The 18,464-nt window shown below is 42.6% G+C and overlaps 1 protein-coding gene across 5 annotated transcripts in view; it reads left to right on the top strand.

The window, feature by feature from the left end:
• ABCC5 (ATP binding cassette subfamily C member 5) overlaps positions 1-18,464 on the top strand; it is an 80,345-nt gene that overhangs the window by 53,803 nt on the left and 8,078 nt on the right. For all 5 annotated transcript variants that reach the window (XM_058730645.1, XM_058730644.1, XM_058730647.1 and 2 more), the window contains 9 exons: positions 207-391; positions 775-921; positions 1,228-1,357; positions 2,783-2,936; positions 3,021-3,149; positions 5,341-5,527; positions 6,819-6,908; positions 8,900-9,089; positions 12,797-12,956. In XM_058730645.1, coding sequence (XP_058586628.1) covers positions 207-391; positions 775-921; positions 1,228-1,357; positions 2,783-2,936; positions 3,021-3,149; positions 5,341-5,527; positions 6,819-6,908; positions 8,900-9,089; positions 12,797-12,956 — 1,372 coding nt within the window. The remainder of the gene's footprint in view (positions 1-206; positions 392-774; positions 922-1,227; positions 1,358-2,782; positions 2,937-3,020; positions 3,150-5,340; positions 5,528-6,818; positions 6,909-8,899; positions 9,090-12,796; positions 12,957-18,464) is intronic.

Below are 18,464 nucleotides of genomic sequence, written 5' to 3'. Positions count from 1 at the left end.
TCTGGGGCCCGGTTGATAATAGGTGCTTAGTAAATGTTAAAGGGAATAATATTCTAATAAGGAGGAAATAATTCTGATCTAGAGCTATGTGAAACTATTGGTTTTCTTTGATTTTGCTCTTCTATAGGTGACTCAGTTTTAGAAACGTAGCCTTTTTCTGCTGAGTTTATGGTGTTTTTTTTGTTGGTTTTTTTTTTCCTACCTAGGGCAGCTGGTGCAACTGGAAGAAAAGGGGCAGGGTTCAGTGCCCTGGTCAGTATATGGCGTCTACATCCAGGCTGCTGGGGGCCCCTTGGCATTCCTAGTCATTATATCCCTTTTCATGCTGAATGTGGGCAGCACAGCTTTCAGCAATTGGTGGTTGAGTTACTGGATCAAGCAAGGAAGTGGGGTAAGGTTACTCATTAATGGGAAAATTATATGTCTAATAATGTGGCCATTTCTTTGTATTCTCTGGGTGTTCTTGGGGAAACTGCTCAGTTTTTGATTGAAAGAACCAATAAACAAGGATTACCCAGGATAAAAAAGACGAGTCCCTAATGTAACCTCACAAGATAGTTGCTCCCTAACCAGCTCATGCAGCAATAGGACACCTGAAAGCTGTCTGCCCTCATTTAGAAAAGAGAGAAGTGGGGGCCAAAGCCTGCCTGTGTTTGCCACAACCAGATCCCATGGTCATTATTCTGCACCTTCCCTTGAACTGAGAATGGCCCTGAGTAGGAGTTCTTTGCTGTCCATAGGAGTCTTGCCTCACACAGCCTTCCCTCCAAACAGAACACCACAGTGACACAAGGGAACAAGACCTCTATGAGCAGCAGCATGAAGGACAATCCTCTCATGCAGTACTATGCCAGCATCTACGCCCTCTCCATGGCAGTCATGCTGATCCTGAAAGCCATTCGAGGAGTTGTCTTTGTCAAGGTATGCTGTGGTGACTTCTGCTCATCCTCTCCCTGGTAACTCCATGGTCAGACTTTGGCATGGCTTCTCTCAGGTCAATTCTGAGCAGGGGAGCATCTCTGAAGCAAGATGGCCCTAGCTGAAATGACCTGTATCCCATTAGCCCCAGCCTTTTCTTAGTACCCACCTCTTTCCTCCATGACCATTTGCCCTTCTCCAGCTTTGGGATTGGATGTCCTGTGGAGTTGTGACCTGGATAAAAAGGAACTGAGTCTGCCTGAGTCCCTGGGTCTCTGAGCCATGATCACTTTGTCCTCTGCTCTTTAGGGCACACTGCGAGCCTCTTCCCGGCTCCATGATGAACTTTTCCGAAGGATCCTTCGAAGCCCTATGAAATTTTTTGACACCACCCCCACAGGGAGGATTCTCAACAGGTTTTCCAAAGACATGGATGAAGGTATTTCTCGCTTCTTCTTTTATGCTCTGGAGCCCAAGCTGCAGCTCCCTGTGCTCTCCAGCCTTCTAGATGCTCACCAGGTGTGCACATCTATCCAGCCTTAGATTCTGAGAGCACAGGGGCTCTCACCAGGTGTGCTGGTGTCCACACCAGGAACATGTTAGTTTTGGCATTTTCTCCAGATTGCAACTTGTACTTAGGCTAAGGACCCATCTGATTTCTTACCTGCCATCTAACTTCTCATTTGATCTCATTAAACCTGAAAATAAGTTCTGAGGATTCAGTTGGCATAAATGCTTTGGATGGGAGCATCTGAGATTCCAAAACATGTTTACTTTGAGGGCAGTGTTGGTTCCTGGACCCCTACAACCTCTGGCAGGTTTTCTGGATGTCACATGGGCTGTGCCAGCACCAGAGCTTAAATACTTCTCATAGCCCAGAATAATAGTAGTGGCATCTGATATTTATTGATGGCTTACTGTGTAACCAGCAGTGTACTGAATGTTTTAGATGGATTATCCTCATCTTCAGAGTAGCCCTAGGGGGGTGGGTATTGCTTCATCCACTGACTATATGGGAAAGCTGATGTCTAGAAAAGTTAAACAACTTGCCCAAGATTACACAGCTATTAGATAACAAAACTGGGAATTGAGCCCAGATCTTTTCACCCTAGAGCTAATGCTTTTAACTGTCATCCTGCATTGCCTCCAAGGACATGTTTCAGATGTTGATAAGCCAATGTAAAGCTACGACCAGAAATAACAAGGGATCAGAACCATCACTAATATACAGAACTGATGCATGACACGATCCCATTTCTTCTACACACACACATACACACACACACACACACACGGAGAAAAGATGGAAAGAAAAAAATCAGTGATATCAACATGTCTGGGATTTTTATGAAATACTCCAGCCAAAAACAAAAAAACAAAACAAAACAAAAAAAAAAAAAAGAAAAAGTTGGGAGAGGATGTAACTAAAAGGAGATGAATAAAATGTTGTTAACTGTTGAAGGTTCTATACTCCTTTGATTTTTGTGTACGTTTAAATTTTTTCATAATGAAAAATTTCTTAAATGTTAGCAGCAGTTTATTGGTACTGGTAAGAATAAAGATCATTTTTATTTTCCTTCTTGAATATTTATTTTCTAAATATTTTGCAACCAGCATATTTATTTTGTAAAGGGAAAAAATGTTTAAAGTGATTGGGTGGCATGGTAAACCCAAAAGAGGGACTGGGGAAAGAAAGATCACTTAGAATTTCCTGGGACAAGAAAAATTAGAGCAACCAGGTTTCTAGATTTTTCTTTTATTTAAAAGACAACACACAAATTTCAGACAGAAAATTTGTGGAATCTTTTTGTGTTTTTTTAAAATTTTTGGTCTCATTTTCCCTGTTCCTTTATGATTTCCGCAGTTGATGTCCGCCTGCCCTTCCAGGCTGAGATGTTCATCCAAAATGTCATCCTGGTGTTCTTCTGTGTTGGAATGATCGCTGGAGTTTTCCCATGGTTCCTGGTGGCGGTGGGGCCCCTCTTCATCCTCTTTTCAGTTCTGCACATTGTCTCCAGGTAAACAAGAAGTGTTTACATCTTCCAGCATGAAGCCAGAGTTGCTGGTCTACCACTCTGACATGGAACTCATTCTCTCTCCAGGGTGCTGATTCGAGAGCTGAAGCGTCTGGACAATATCACACAGTCACCTTTCCTCTCCCACATCACATCCAGCATACAGGGCCTTGCCACCATCCATGCCTACAACAAAGGGCAGGAATTTCTGCACAGGTCAGTGCTGATGGCGGCCAGAGGGCTCAAAGGGGGGGGGGGGGTGTCAACACACCGGCATTTAATAAGTCCAAGAAGCCTTTCAGGGCCAGAGTTGGGGATTGTAAAGCTCATTACAAAAAAAGTATTAGTGATCTAATGGTCTCTGATTAAAATTCATTCACTCACTTGCTGGAACTCCTTTCTAAGCAAATGAGAAGGCAAAATACAGGTTTTGGAGTCTATTGGCTTTGGACTCTAAATGGCTATATATGAAGGAGTTTTCCTTTTTTCTTTTCTTTTTTTGAAATAGTAGAAGATGAACATTGACATTAGACTGACATTTTTATTTTAGCTGCTGAAGATTGTTTATATGAGAAATTTATCTACATAGATAGTCATTTTGGAGCTTTGTATTAACAAGAGATTGGAACTAACTTAAATGTCCTTCAATACAGAACTGATTAAGCAAGCTATGGTATACCCATATAGAATACTCTGTGGCCCTTAAGAAGAATGAGACAGTACTATAGGTACTGATATGGAATAATCTCTAAAATACATTAGTGAGGAGTGCCTGGGTGGCTCAGTTGGTTAAGCATCCAACTTAGGCTCGGGTCATGATCTCATGTTTGTGAGTTCGAGCCCCGCATCGGGCTCTGGGCTGAAAGCTCAGAGTCTGGAGCCTGCTTCAGATTCTGTGTTTCCCTCTGTCTCTCTGCCCTCCCCCACTCACATTCTGTCTGTCTCTCTGTCTCAAAAATAAACATTAAAAAAAAAAATGAATAAAATACATTAGTGAAAGAGCAAGATACAGATGTGTGTGCATGGTATGCTCCCTTTTAAGTATATGTTTATATAGATGACATTTAGAATATCCTTGAAAGGGTGCACAAGGAACTACTAGCTGCCACTGGAAAGGGGAACTGAGTAGCTGGAGGATGGGCAGGAGAAAGACTGACTTTTCATGGCAAAACTTTTTATGCTAGGGCTCCTGGGTGAATTAGTTGATGAAGTGTCCCACTTTGGCTCAGGTCATGATCTCACAGTTCAAGAATTTAGGCCCTGCGTCGGGCTCTGTGCTGACAGCTCAGAGCCTGGACCCTACTTCAGATTTTCTGTCTCTGTCCCTTCTTCCCCTGCTTGTGCTCTCTCTCTCTCTCTCTTTCTCTCTCAAAAATAAATAAATATTAAAAAAAAAAAAACTTTTTTATGCCTTCTAAATCTTCTGTGCATATCTTGTCTACTCCAAAAATTAGGTAATTAATTAAAAGAAAATCTAGAATGGAAAGTCTAGGTTAAACGACTCAGAAAAATAATCCTAACTTTAAGAGAAAAACAGTAAAATACACTGTGTGTGTGTACATACATGCACACATAAATTTAAGTGTATTAGAAAAAGTACTGAGAGAAGATATGGCAGAATATTAACCCTGGTTTTAACAGAGTGGTGAGAATACTGCGTTTTCTTCTTTACTACATTTTCTAGATGTTCTCCAAATATATAAAGAAGAAAAGAGATTTGTTTTTTTTTTTTTTTTAAACAAAGCACATTTGCCTGGCAAGACTCCCTGCTCTGAAGTTGTAGTTGTATGTGACACCCAAGCCTTTGGATGGTGTCTGATCTGCTCTCTAGGACCCCAGGTTCAGTAGTGTCTCGCTCCTTCAGTGGCAAAGGTTGTCCAGGTCTTTTTTTTGCTGTGGTTTAGCTCCTGCTTCTGTGCTCTGCGGCCTTGGGAAACAAGCACCGTTTTGCCCAACATCAGTGCCCCAGCAGACATTTTCCATTTTACCATATTCACTCTGTGAGTTTATTTTTCCAGGCCCTAGGGCATTTCTGCAGTTTGCCTGTGTAACCTCTCTTTCTTTGAGGAAATGACCCCTGAGCTAAGACATTTTGCTAAAGCTTAACCAGCCTCTTTATTTGGTCTCTTTTCCCCGTGCATTCCTTGTGCCGTTAACGTAGATATTTTTCCCTAACAAATTTAGTATGTTTCTTTGAAGGAGTAAAACTGGAAAATCACAAGTTGTCCTGTGTATGGAGCCTGGAATACTCTGCAGTTGTTAGGTTTCCATAGCATTTTCCTGGTGACACACAGGAAGTACTTAAAAGTTAGCCCTCCATCCATAATCCACCAGAACTCTGACATCACCCCTCCCCAGGACTGTGTAGTGCTTTGTTGGCCTATTAGGTGTTCTGTCTCCCTCACAGGTACCAGGAGCTACTGGATAACAACCAAGGTCCTTTCTTCTTGTTCACGTGTGCAATGCGGTGGCTGGCTGTGCGGCTGGACCTGATCAGCATTGCCTTGATCACCACCACTGGGCTGATGATTGTTCTCATGCATGGGCAGATTCCCCCTGCCTACTCGGGTCTTGCCATCTCTTATGCTGTCCAGGTCAGTCTCTGGGGCGGAGCATTACCTCTCCTCACTTGAGTCCTGTGTTGCCCTAGGAGAGGCATGGTAGGGGGCTCTCCCTAAGCCTTTGACTCTTAGAGCTTCTGTCCATCTCTTTGTTAGTAACAACCTAGGCTTGGTTGGGCAGGGAGAATGGGAGAGAGATCCAAGTGCTATATAGGAACAAAGAGATTTAAGTCTGTTGCATGTGTTTAAGAAATAGGTGCTGTTTCTTCATAAATAAACATGATTTTGAAAATAGTTTCTTAATTGTAGGTTTCTATGTTCACCACCCTCCCATCTCTGGCCTTTTCCTGGTCTTCTAAAAAATACTGTGTCCTCAGTATGCTTCTTATATGCATTTTATTTTCAGGCCCCTGATTTTCCCAGTACTGTTACACGTGGAGACCTGGCCCCTAGGGGTAGTCTTAAGGTCTTTAAAAAGCTCAAAGAACAATTGGGAACTTGGGCACTAAGTATTTGAAGCTGTTAAGGTGTCATCATGGTGTTGGACAATGGTATTGTGTTTTTAAAAGAGTCTTTATATGTTAGAGAGATGTAAGCTAAAGTATTTATGGATAAAATGATAGGATGTCTGGAATTTGCTTTCAAATAATACAGATGGGTTGCGTGGTATAAATGATACAATATTGCCTTTAAGTTGACAGTTTTTTAAGTACATGGGAGTTCATTATACTTCCCTTTCTACTCCTGTATATGTTTGACATTTTTCCCTATGGGAAAGATCAAAATAAATAAGTAGCAAAAGAAAACCAAGAGGAGATACGTATCTTCACAGATTCCCAAAGATGTCTGTCCGTGTTAGGCAGACTTACTTGATTATTGGGTGGGGAAGAATATGTGTTATATGTGCTGTGTTTGAGGGTCCTCAGTCTGAGGTACACAGGGGCTCTGCATTCTCACTCGTTCCTCTCAGGAGGAGAGGACTGCCAGAGCAGTTGCAGGTGCAAGTATGAAGCCCAGAAGTTACTCAGCTGCAGATATGTGTACTGGAAATGTAAAGATGGATGGAAATCCTTTGGATACAGGAAAGTTAGTGCGTGCAATACCACAATGCCACCTACATTCACTGAGAATTGCAGTTGATTGGAGGATAATAGGCATTGTGTTACATGTTTAGAGAACGACTCAGTCCCTAAAACTAGCTGCTGCAGGTGCCCGGTTAGTTCGTATATTGAGCTCTAATCCCCTAGATGGAGCAGGTTTTCTATTGTTGGCCTGACATGTATTCATAATGAATTCTCCCTTGGCTTTTGCTTTCCATTATCAGCTAACGGGGCTGTTCCAGTTTACCGTCAGACTGGCATCCGAGACAGAAGCCCGCTTCACCTCAGTGGAGAGAATCAACCACTACATCAAGGTCAGGATGAGAAGTCCTTTTACTGTGATGTGACCCTTCATGGGGTCCTTTTGCTCTTTTACTGCCTCAGCTGGATGTGCAGGGAGGATGCTTGTTTTCTCTGCCTTATTCCACAGGGAGGACTCTTCAGCATGTGTGGAATGGAGAAGAGAATAGCTTAAGAGTTTCTAAATACTTTTGTGAATTGTGTCTGAGAACGTAGGTTCATCAGCTAACTTCTAAAATGTTCAGAATTTTGTTAGTTCGGTTAAGCTGACTACTGTAACGTTTTCTTTACCCTGTTTGAAACCACGTATTGTTTTAAATCTTAGCCTAGTTCACTTGCTCTTAACCAGGGAAGGCCATCGGTGTCCCCCACTGAGCTTTAGGCAGAGACAGATGTGGGCCTCATCTCTGGAGATTCCGATGCAGTAGGTCTGGGGTGAGACCCCAGCTTCTGAAGTTTTAGAAGCCCCCTAGTTAGTTCTAAACTGCACTCATAGTTTAGAAACCAGTTAATTTAGTGGATACTGAGATGATCTAGTTCTTCCCACCTTCCCTGCAGTGCTGCCAGGAGACAGCCTCTTGCTGGTGTCCTAGCTAGAGCTCTGAAAGCAGTTTTCTATAGAGAGAAGCAGAGTCATGAGTAGTTAGGATTCACAAATTTAACTCAGTTCTCAGGAGTTACCTATTTTGTGAACTGCTCAGAGACTTTATCATTGTTTACATGGGAAGAATATATCCCAACTTCCCAATAATTGACCTACAAGCATAGTGTTAAAAAACTACCCTTTCCATTGAGAACTAGTATATTACGTAAACTGCATTTTCCAGCACACATGTGTCACTGAATTGTTTTGACAATGACCCTCATTAATTGTAGGATACTTCTTAAGCTTACAAACTGTTATTCTCAGAATGGCAGATAACCATCTAATATATCTGCTAATAGCTGTTCCTTATGTTTATCTGTTAGCCTCGTTGCCCAGTGCTCATGTCTGTGGATAATATGTGGGTGTATATACAGGTGTGTAGTGTTTGATTTAATATTGCCGTTGGTGAGAGTCTCTTGCTGGAGAGGTCAGGGTGATGGTCAGCCATACCAGAGTGGACCCTGCACATACCAGTCACGTTTCTGAGGACTGACTCCACTGCCAGTCCCCAACCTGGATGCCTGTGCCGGCATGGAGTCCTTCCAGCTTGGAATTTGAGACTTCAGTCTCCACCTGCACCCCCCACCCCTACTGCTGCCCAGAGCACCACAGCCCGTGGCCTTCACTTCCCTATGAGGCTATAAAGCTCCATGACTAGTTGCCAGAGAATTTTCAAACATTACAAGGTGGGGCTGTTGGTAACAAAAATCACCCAAGCAGTTACATTGAACACAGCATTTTAAAGCTGAATGGATTTCCACCATTCTCTAATCCAGTCCTCACGATTTATAGATGAGAAACTAAGACCTAGAGTGAAGAAGTGATATATCCAGGTCACACAGCTATTGGTGGCAAACTGGGATTACAGCCCATGTCTCCTGGGGTGACCGATACGTCAGAATGCCAGGATCTGATCAAGTATTTAGTAAAGGGTAGTTTCCTTCCTTTGGGTTTAGGCCATTGGCTTTCAAATGGTGGAATCTTGTTTCAAGTAGAATATTTTCAAAGAATTCCGATCAAAACGGCTGTGTGTGAAGAGCCAGTGAAAGGTCTCATGCCCCACCACTAACCTCCAAGGTGGTTTTGTGGAGAAATTCCGTAAGACAGAAAACTGAAAGCTGCTGTCCTCCCCAAGATGCTGCTTAGTAGCCACTGTAAACTGCTAAGTGAAAAGCTAGTAGCCATTGTGCGCTGTCTGGTTTAGTGGTAATAAGCCCTTGCTCCGTTTCATAGGGCGGGGACAGGGTAGCAGCTGCCTCTGTGTGGCTGCTATGGTTGTCCTGATTTTACTTCTCTTTGAAGGCCTTTCAGCCCCCACAGAATCTGGTCAGTCTGATCCAGCCCCTTCTGTCTCCCCAGACTCTCTCTTTGGAAGCACCTGCCAGAATTAAGAATAAGGCTCCCTCCCCTGATTGGCCCCAGGAAGGAGAGGTGACCTTTGAGAATGCAGAGATGAGGTACCAAGAAAATCTCCCTCTGGTTCTGAAGAAAGTGTCCTTCACCATCAAACCTAAGGAGAAGATTGGCATTGTGGGGCGGACCGGATCAGGTAAGAATGCAAAGGCCTCTAGAGAAACATTTGAACCTATCTGAGTTAAACTTGGGGCCCATGATTTGCTGTTTTATTGACTATCACTCTCATCCCTTCAAACCAGTTCTGTATTAGATGAGTAATGAGGAGAGGGGTGTCTCTGAAGCCAATTTTCTAAATGTGTTCTTAACTCTGCTTTTGTAATATTTAGTGCTTTTTCTAATCATAAAAGTGTACTTTCTCAATGCAGAACACTTGGAGCATATAGCAAAGTGCAAAAGGGGGAAAAACACCCATAACTCCACTACCCAGAGATAATTACTATTAATATTTTGGTGGGTATCTTGTCAGGCTTTTTCTATCAAAAAAATATGTTTACACAAATGGGGTCATTTTACACACACCATCTCATGAGCTGCTTTTAAGTCTACCAGTTATTTCTCTATGTCAATGAATAGCCTATGACATGAATTCTATGCAGCATGATAGAAAATTCTATTTTATGGATATACCATAATTTATATTTAACCAATCCCCAGTTGTGGGGAATTGAGGTAGTTGTCAATTTTTCACTATTATGAATAGTACTGCAGTGAACATCCTTATTTCTATGAGGTCAAAATACACAAAAAAGTTAAGTTTTCTGTGACATATTGCCAGTGTTGCCTCATATTTACCAGAAGCCAACACAGCTCTAAATAAGAAACCTGTGTCCCTTTGAAGACAGAAATTATTTTCTTAACCTGATATTGATTGCAAAGAAATTGAGAATTGGCCCTCATTTTAGGCATTCTTCTTTGCCCTTAGTATCATATTACTTATGTGCCCTTTAGATTTCTAGGGTTAAGAACTGAGTAATTCATTTCTTTCCCTTTCCTTCCTGAATAACATTTCAAACATTGAGTCTTGTTTTGTTTTACTAACTGGTGTACCTGGTTTAAGCAGTCTCTCTGGTTCAGTTCTCATTAGCTTTTGGGGCTCCATGCTTCCCTGGCATCAGAACTCTTCCAGGTCTGTTTCTTTCCATTAAAGAAAAAAAAAAAAAAAGCCTTGTGTCTTTTCTGGCCAATTTACTTTAAAGAACCTGCTAAGAAGAGAAAAAAAAAAAAGCACCATTTCCTGCTTCCTTCTTGAAGGAATTATTTCACGTCAGAACAATGCAGTTTGTAGGTTTTTTTACACTGGCAGGAGGATGTTCAGCCAAGGAGGGTGACTGTCCCGAAAGCTCTGCCTATGCTTTCCTCCCTCAAATTCCCTCTGCTACATTGGCTTCCAGGGGTACTCAGCTCCCCTGAAAGCTCTAACTGATGTCCCCCACTGTGATTCCCTTTGACACAGGTAAGACAGACTGAAGTATTCACTGAGACTTCATTGAGCCATAAGTAGTGACAGAAGAAAAATAAGAAAAAATAAAATAATTATAAATGGCCTGACTTGCAAAATCTAGACTCTAATTCTAACAAGCTTCTACAAAGACTGTTAGACCGGGACTCTGCCATGGCTATAGTCAAGGACATCACTGTGAGGACCTCATGGCCTCTTTTACTAGTACATTCCATCAGTGCAAAGGTAGTCTGGATTCAGAGAACCGTAGGATCTTCCAATCCAGGTAGCATCTTTTGTTAAGGTGGAACAACTTGATCTATTTATTTGAGGAAAATTCCTCCCTTGGTTTAGATCTTAAAGCACTGCCTTGACACTAAGAGAGAGTCTCCCTGCCTTCCTTGTATGAGGGTACGGGACCAATAACCAGACACCCCCCCCCCCCCCCCCCCCCGCCAATTCTGAACAAAGGCATTTACCTATAAGAGGAGAAGGCCTCCTTAAGAATCCTGCTGCGTGGACCCAGTTTCCCAGCTTGTTTCTAGTAGATGCATGTAAGGATCACTGCTTCAGGAAGGTGGATATTTCTCAGGGTCCCCGTTAGTTATTTGACAGGGGTCTGCCCAGGGAACAAATCCAGACAGTGGAGATGTGGCTGTAGACACTGGGGAGAAGGCAAGGATATTTGTGCCCTCAGTGACTGCTAAATAGACAAAGTCATGAAGTTCTCACGAGAGGACTTTCAAAACATGGAGGCAGAAGAAGAGTAAGGGGGGGGCGGGTCAAGAACCAGGCATCTGGCTAAGGAAAAGTCGTTGAAAAGCTAAAAACCTGTGGTTCTAAATTTAAACCACGGGTCTGAGTTGCAGAAAGGCAGACCTGACTATGTCTTAAGTTTTTGGAGGGTGGGGGCACTATAGCTTTTTAAATGTTTATATCCTTTGACATAGTAATTCTGAGAATGTCTTCCAAGGAAATCATCTGAGGTGGCAGCACAGTTTGAACATGCCATAACATTATTATAGTATTAAATATGTTTCCAGGGGCGCCTGGGTGGCTCAGTCGGTTAAGCGGCCAACTTCACCTCAGGTCATGATCTCGCGCTCCGTGAGTTCGAGCCCCGCGCCGGGCTCTGTGCTGACAGCTCAGAGCCTGGAGCCTGTTTCAGATTCTGTGTCTCCCTCTCTCTGACCTTCCCCCGTTCATGCTCTGTCTCTCTCTGTCTCAAAAATAAATAAATGTTAAAAAAAAAAATTAAAAAAAATATGTTTCCAATGTTAGAGGACTGGTCAAGTAAGCCAGAGCACATCCACATGGTGGAATATATTGCAGCCAATAAAACTTTATTTTGAAAAATTTTTTAACATGGTTGAGTGCTTGTTATATAATAAGTGGGAAAAGGCGATTATATTATTGTATCTCTGGTGTGATCTCAATTCAGAGAAAAAGACTGAAAGGAAATGTATCAAAAATAACAGTAGTGAGATTATAGGAGATTAACATTATCTCCTTGAATTACTTATATGACTTTTAAAATGAAGATTCAATTAAGAAAAGCTATTCTGACCTCATCAGTTTCTCCCTCAGACCTGCTTTTCTATCACAGTTCCTTATCGCAGTAGTTATCTATAGCCACTTACTTAAGCCGAAGCCTCCTTCCCTATGTGTTTACCCCAGAACTTCTTCCGTTCCCAGCTGCTGCGGCAGTGGTAGAAAGGCCTTGTCTTGTTTCTCTCTGGGCTGTGATACGGGGACAGAAAAGAGAGAAGACACCGTGTCCTCTGGTTTGCCCCACTAGTTCCTTGCTATAAGCTCTCTGTTCTTCTCACTTTGCCTGAGATGCATTTCAGCCTGTGTGCCCACCCCAAAGGTGAAAAGCAGGCCTTTTTCCAATTTGCTCTTGTGAAATTCTGACAGTCCCTCAAACTCCTTCTCAGGCTGAAGCTGTGTGATTTAAATATATATGCTTGGTAGCTCTGGAAAGTGCATTTTTTTGCTATTTCTGGCAATCATTTTCTTTTTTTTTTTTCTTTTTTAATGTTTATTTATTTTTGAGAGAGAGAGAGAGAGAGAGACAGAGTACAAGCAGGTGAGGCACAGAAAGAGAGGGAGACAGAACCTGAAGCAGGCTTCAGACTTTGAGCTGTCAGCACAGAGCCCAATGTGGGGCTCAAACTCACCAACCATGAGATCATGACCTGAGCTGAAGTCAAACACTTAACTGACTGAGCCACCCAGGTGCCCCTCTGGCTATCATTTTCTACATTATCTTAACTAATCAGATGAAATAGTGTTCGAATAGAACTAGAAAATTAGATTATTTTGCCCTAAGAATAAACCAGTTTTGTCTTCACGGAATTTGCTAATTGAGCTACTTTTCTGCATGTCTTTTGACTCCTTAGGGAAGTCCTCTCTAGGGATGGCCCTCTTTCGTCTGGTGGAGTTATCCGGAGGCTGCATCAAGATTGATGGAGTGAGAATCAGTGACATTGGCCTTGCCGACCTGCGAAGCAAGCTCTCCATTATTCCTCAAGAGCCAGTGCTGTTCAGTGGCACTGTCAGGTAAGGACCTGAGCGCCCTTGTGCTTCGTGCTGCATTCCGAGGCCAGATGGGCATGTTAGAGCCTCCATGTGGGACTGAGATCTAGTGACCTCTAGTCTAGTGCTTTTCCCACCACCCTGTGCTTCTTAGTGCAGAAGTGAGGGGCAGCTCCCCCGCACAAGCCACCTCATTAACGAAACAGGGCCCATGGGCCCTGCAGCATGGTGGTAAAGAAGTCAGCGAGAGGGGCGCCTGGGTGGCTCAGTCGGTTAAGCGGCTGACTTTGGCTCAGGTCATGATCTTGCGGTCCGTGAGTTCGAGCCCCGCATTGGGCTCTGTGCTGACAGCTCGGAGCCTGGAGCCTGTTTCAGATTCTGTGTCTCTCTCTTTCTGACCCTCCCCTGTTCATGCTCTCTCTCTCCCTGTCTCAAAAAAAAAAAAAAAAAAAAACAAACGTTAAAAAAAACAAACGTTAAAAAAAAAAAAAAAAAAAGAAGTCAGCGAGATCTGGGCTCAGATCTCTGCCCTGTGACTAAGTTACCTGAACATACCTAACTAAGCTTGTTCCCTCATCTGTAAAATGGGGATTAAAAAACTTTTTTTGTTGTTCATTTATGTATTTTTTGAGAGAGAGTGAGAGCCCACACACGTGGTGGGGAGGGGCAGAGAGAGAGGGAGAGAAAGAATCCCCAGCAGGCTTCATGCTCAGTGCGGAGCCCAGTGTGGGCTCAGTCTCACCAACCGTAATACCATGACCTGAGCGGAAATCAAGAGTCAATGCTTAACTGACTGAGTCACCCAGGTGTCCCAAATGTGGGGATATATTAAATTAATATTATTAAATTAATTAAATGTGGGGATGATCTTCATTGTGAATGTTGGATAGGTCCATATAAATTATATAAGCACCGAGCCTGGCAAACCGTGAGCATCCGATGAATAGTAGCAGCTCATCAGCCTCACCACCATCATCCTTCATCTTCCTCCCACTCCACGTTGTCATCTCCCCTAGCTATGCTCCAAGTTGCAGTTCTCGTGATGGTTTTCTGGCCTTATTATTCCTCGTGTTTTTTCTGCCTCTGGAATGATGCCTCTCTCTGAAATCTGCCAGGATGCCTAAGATAAAATTCCTCTTCTCAACCTGTTAAAATAGTAACTAAGAAGGAAATAATATTTAAGCCCAATATCTTTCCTTATAAATTATCCCATCCTTGCCCTTAGCTTTAAGCTTTTGCCTCCTTGAAACAATGGCTTTCCATAATCCATGTCCATTTCTATTCAAGTTGCCTCTCCTTTGAACTAAAAATATCTTTAACTATATAGTTGACCTAGATTGGACGTCTTTCTTTTTTTTTTTTTTAATCACTCTGAAAGTAGTATTGCCATTTCTTTCATTTTTAGTGGTCTTCAAAATAAAAAAAAATTGGTACCAACTTAATTTCAAATAACCACAGACTTATCTTTAAAATCAGGTCCCCTCCTTGGACGCCTGGGTGGCTCAGTCAATTAAGCGTCATATTCTTGATTTGGGCTGAGGTCATGATCTCACGGTTCGTGGGATTGAGCCCTGTGTCCGGCTTGGTGCTGACAGCACAGAGCCTGCTTGGGGTTCTCTCTCTCTCTCTCTCTCTCTCTCTCTCTCACTCTCTCTTTCACTCTCTTGCTCTCGCTCTCTGACTCAAAATAAATAAATAACCATTAAAAAAAAAATGAGGTCCCCTCCCTTTCTTCGGAAATGGCACCTGAACTCACTGGTTCAAAGAGGTTTGGTAGATAAAATGAATTCTCTTCTATACACATGTAGGGTCAACACTCTCGGGTGTGTTTATTTTGGCATTTTCTCTAACCACCAATGAATTTGGGCAGCGTAGAATGGATCAGTCGTTCCCTTTAGGAACTGAGATAACAAAGTCAAACAAATGTCAGAAGAGAATTAGAATTTATTGAAGACTAGGGTCTAAAATTAAGAAATTGAGAGTTGTTGCCAAATCTGCTCTTCCCTCCCATAAATCTCTCCATTTTTAGATGCCACAAGGAATGCCTTTGAGAATATAATTGGCCTTACAATTTTTGGCTCCGGACAAAAGAACCATTTTTTTTTTTACCATCACTTGGAAAAACATTAAGAAACAAAGTGTGTTAAACTTGACTCTGTTAAGGACACTGCCACTGACATGCCTCACGTTTTATCTCTAAATTTTACAGCACTTCGTTTGGGGCTGTGAATCAGGGGCTTCTAGAGTTGATGGTTAAGTGCTAGCTTTGGCAGCACATATGCTAGAATTAATGGTTAAGAACTGACCTGCTGGCATGGCAGCTGGTATTTGTAAACCCTCATGGAAGTACAGCTTTTCTGGGAGTTGGGGCCGTTTGTTACCAACTCCAGAGACATGTTGCTGCTTGATGGACAAGCTTATGGCTGGTGTGCTACTGCCCTGAGTTTTTAGTTATTGTGCTCAGAGTGCTATTTGGGCAATCCACTGTACAAATTTAGGGAATCCTGTAAGTTTCATTTTCTGCCAGCTGTAATTTTGGCTTTTTAAGTCAATAGTAGATGCTGAGGTGAAATTAAATCACAGACCTATGATATTCTTCCTTTTATCTTCTCAGGTCTTATACATAAGACCAGGTTTTATCCCAAGGAATATTCAGTTTTTGGTGTTCTTTTGCTTTCCTGGGGCGCCTGGCTGGCTTAGTTGGTTGAGCGGCTGACTCTTGATTTCAGCTCACGTCATGATCTGAGGGTCATGGGATCGAACCCTGCATCAGGCTCTGCACTGAGCATGGAGCCTGCTTAAGATATTCTCTCTCTCTCTCTCAAATTAAAAAATAATAATAATAAAATAAATTTTAAGAAAGGGTGTCCCTTTCCTTTTTAAAATTTTTTTTATTTTGATAGTCTTAGTCCCTGTGGAACTTGGGATTTCCCAAAAGCTCCTTAGCGTAAACATCAGAAAGTAATGTTAAGTCTAGAATAATTGTATCAAGAACACTAGATGTTATCTAACATTTGCTGAAGTCATTCCAGAGAGAGGGGATATATGGGAAATCTTTACCTTCCTCTCAGTTCTGCTGTGAAGCTAAATTGGCTCTTAAAAAATTATCTTTAAAAAAAAGGGGGGGGGTCATTCTGTGCCAGATACTGTTGCTCTAAAGAACAACAGAACAGTATGTGGCAGATGTTGTCCAAAGCATTTTAATTGTATTAATTCATCAAATACTCAAAACCCCATGAGGTAGGTACTATTATTATGCCAATTTTATAGATGAAAAAAATGAAACCCAGAGAAGTTAAGTAATTTGCCCAAAGGTAGGAATCTGAACCTGGGTTGTCAGGGCTCTTATGTGCCACACTCACTGTTTTGCCTCCTGAAGTTATCACAACACCTGCTAATAATCACGACCTTGGGAGGTATCCTGTCTTTCCAAAAACCAGAGTTAGACCTGCTTCCTCAGGAGCCTTACTTTTAGTTACCTTTCTTTTCTAGCATCTTCAAAATCTCATCTGATTCCAGATTTGTACAGGCTTCGCTTATCTTGAAAAAAGAAAAATATGCACTCTCTGCTATTCTCTTGAGTCTTTTTCATTTACTCTACATTCCCCATATCTCTTTTTCCACTTCTAACCTTTTTTCTATCTAATTTTACTCTTAACAACCAGTCCATATTTCTGAATAACTATCTAGAGCTCTCCTTTAGCTTCCTGATAACAGAAGAAGGTCTGCAGGTCCCAAGTCCCCTGCTCTGAGGCCCCAGGCTGCTCAGGAGCCCCTTCACCCCCACCCCCCACCATGGCAGGACGGTGTGGCGTAGCAGTGTCTTCCCATGTATGGGGGCGGAGGGGACTCCTGTATCCTCTCACACTCTCAGAGGTACTCTCAGCCTCATTTAGCCATGGCCACCAGGCAAGCTTAGAATACTGCTAAAAATAAAATATGAAAGACCAAAGATGAAAATGCACTTCTGGCAGCATTAGGACTCCAGGAGTTCTTTTTTTTTTTTTTTTTTTTTTTTTTTATGTTTATTTATTTTTGAGAGAGAGATGGTGCTAATGGGAGAGGGGCAGAGAGAGAGGGAGACACAGATCGGAAGCAGACTCTAAGCTGTCAGCACAGAGCTTGATGCGGGACTCGAACCCATGAACTGCAAGATTATGACCTGAGCCAAAGTCAGACACTTAACCACCAGAACCACCCAGGTACCCCAGGACTCCAGGAGTTCTATTACAAATAGGTGTCTTCATTCTCAGGTGCTTTTTTTCTCCATCCATCCATCCATCCATCCAGCTACAACTTTTGATGTTGTGCATGCGCAACTTTGCTTTCGCTTCTGTTTGTGGCTTAGACTCGGGGCCATCTGGCTTCTCTAATGACAGTGTATTTTTTTCTATTCCTGACTGAGCTCCCTGTTGAGATCAGTCTGGTCTGTCTTAATGTGTATGTACACCACCTACTGGTGTATGTAAATACTCCTTATATATCTGGAGCCCATTGCTCAGCCTTCGGCGGCTCCGTCAGCTGGTGTGATGAGCCTCAGAGGGTTGAATATGGAGCCTACCCATGTGTCCACTGAGTCTTCACCCACAGACAATCCGCTGGGGCAGGCTCCTCAGTGAGCAGGTAACTGTATCCCTTGTGTGCATACTCTGTGTCTGATAAGAGGTATGTGGTGAACTTCCTAGGTGTATTTGCTTCCTAGGGATGTCACAACAAAGCGCCACAAATTGGGTGGCTCAAAACAACAGGAATTTATTGTCTCACAGTTCTAGGGGCTAGCAGTCTGAAATCAAGGTATCAGCAGGATCATGCTTCCTCTGATCCTTCCCTTGTCTCTTCTACCCACTAGTGGTTTGCCAGCGATCTTTGGTGCTCCTTGGCTTATAGATACATCGTTCCAATCTCTGCCTCCATTGTCACCTGGCCTTCTCGTGACCCTCTCTCATAAGGACACCAGTCATGTTGGATTAAGGGCCCACTCTACTTTGCCACTCCAGAATGACCTCATTTTAACTAATTATACCTGCAATGACCCTATTTCCAAATAGGGTTATGTTCTTAGATACTGAGGGATAGGACTTCATGTCTTTTTGGAGAGGACACACTTCAACCCATAACAATAGGCATCACTCAACTGTTTTTTTACCTAATGTTTTATTTATTTTGAAGAGCGAGAGAGAGCATGCATTCATGCGTGCACGCATATGCAGGGGAGGGACAGAGAGAGGGAGAGAGAATCCCAAGGAGGCTCTGCTGGCACAGTGCTCAAACTCACGAACAGTGAGATCTTGACCTCAGCTGAATCAAGAATTGGACCCTCGACCAACTGAGCCACCTAAGTCCCCTGGACTACCTTCTTCTTTAAGAGATATGCCCACAGAGATAATAGATCTTAGATGGTATGCTTATAGAAGATTAGTCTTCCCCATCCAGACTTTTCACAGATAGGACTTTATCAGAACTCTTTTGAGCCTGGTATTCAGGATCCTGGATTATTGTGTCCACTTGGAAAATGCATTGAATATATGAATC

This window comes from Neofelis nebulosa, chromosome 5 (assembly GCF_028018385.1).
Source record: "Neofelis nebulosa isolate mNeoNeb1 chromosome 5, mNeoNeb1.pri, whole genome shotgun sequence".
Lineage (NCBI taxonomy): Eukaryota > Metazoa > Chordata > Mammalia > Carnivora > Felidae > Neofelis > Neofelis nebulosa.
The sequence above is the reverse complement of the archived record's forward strand: the minus strand, read 5'-3'. Positions and strand labels throughout refer to the sequence as shown.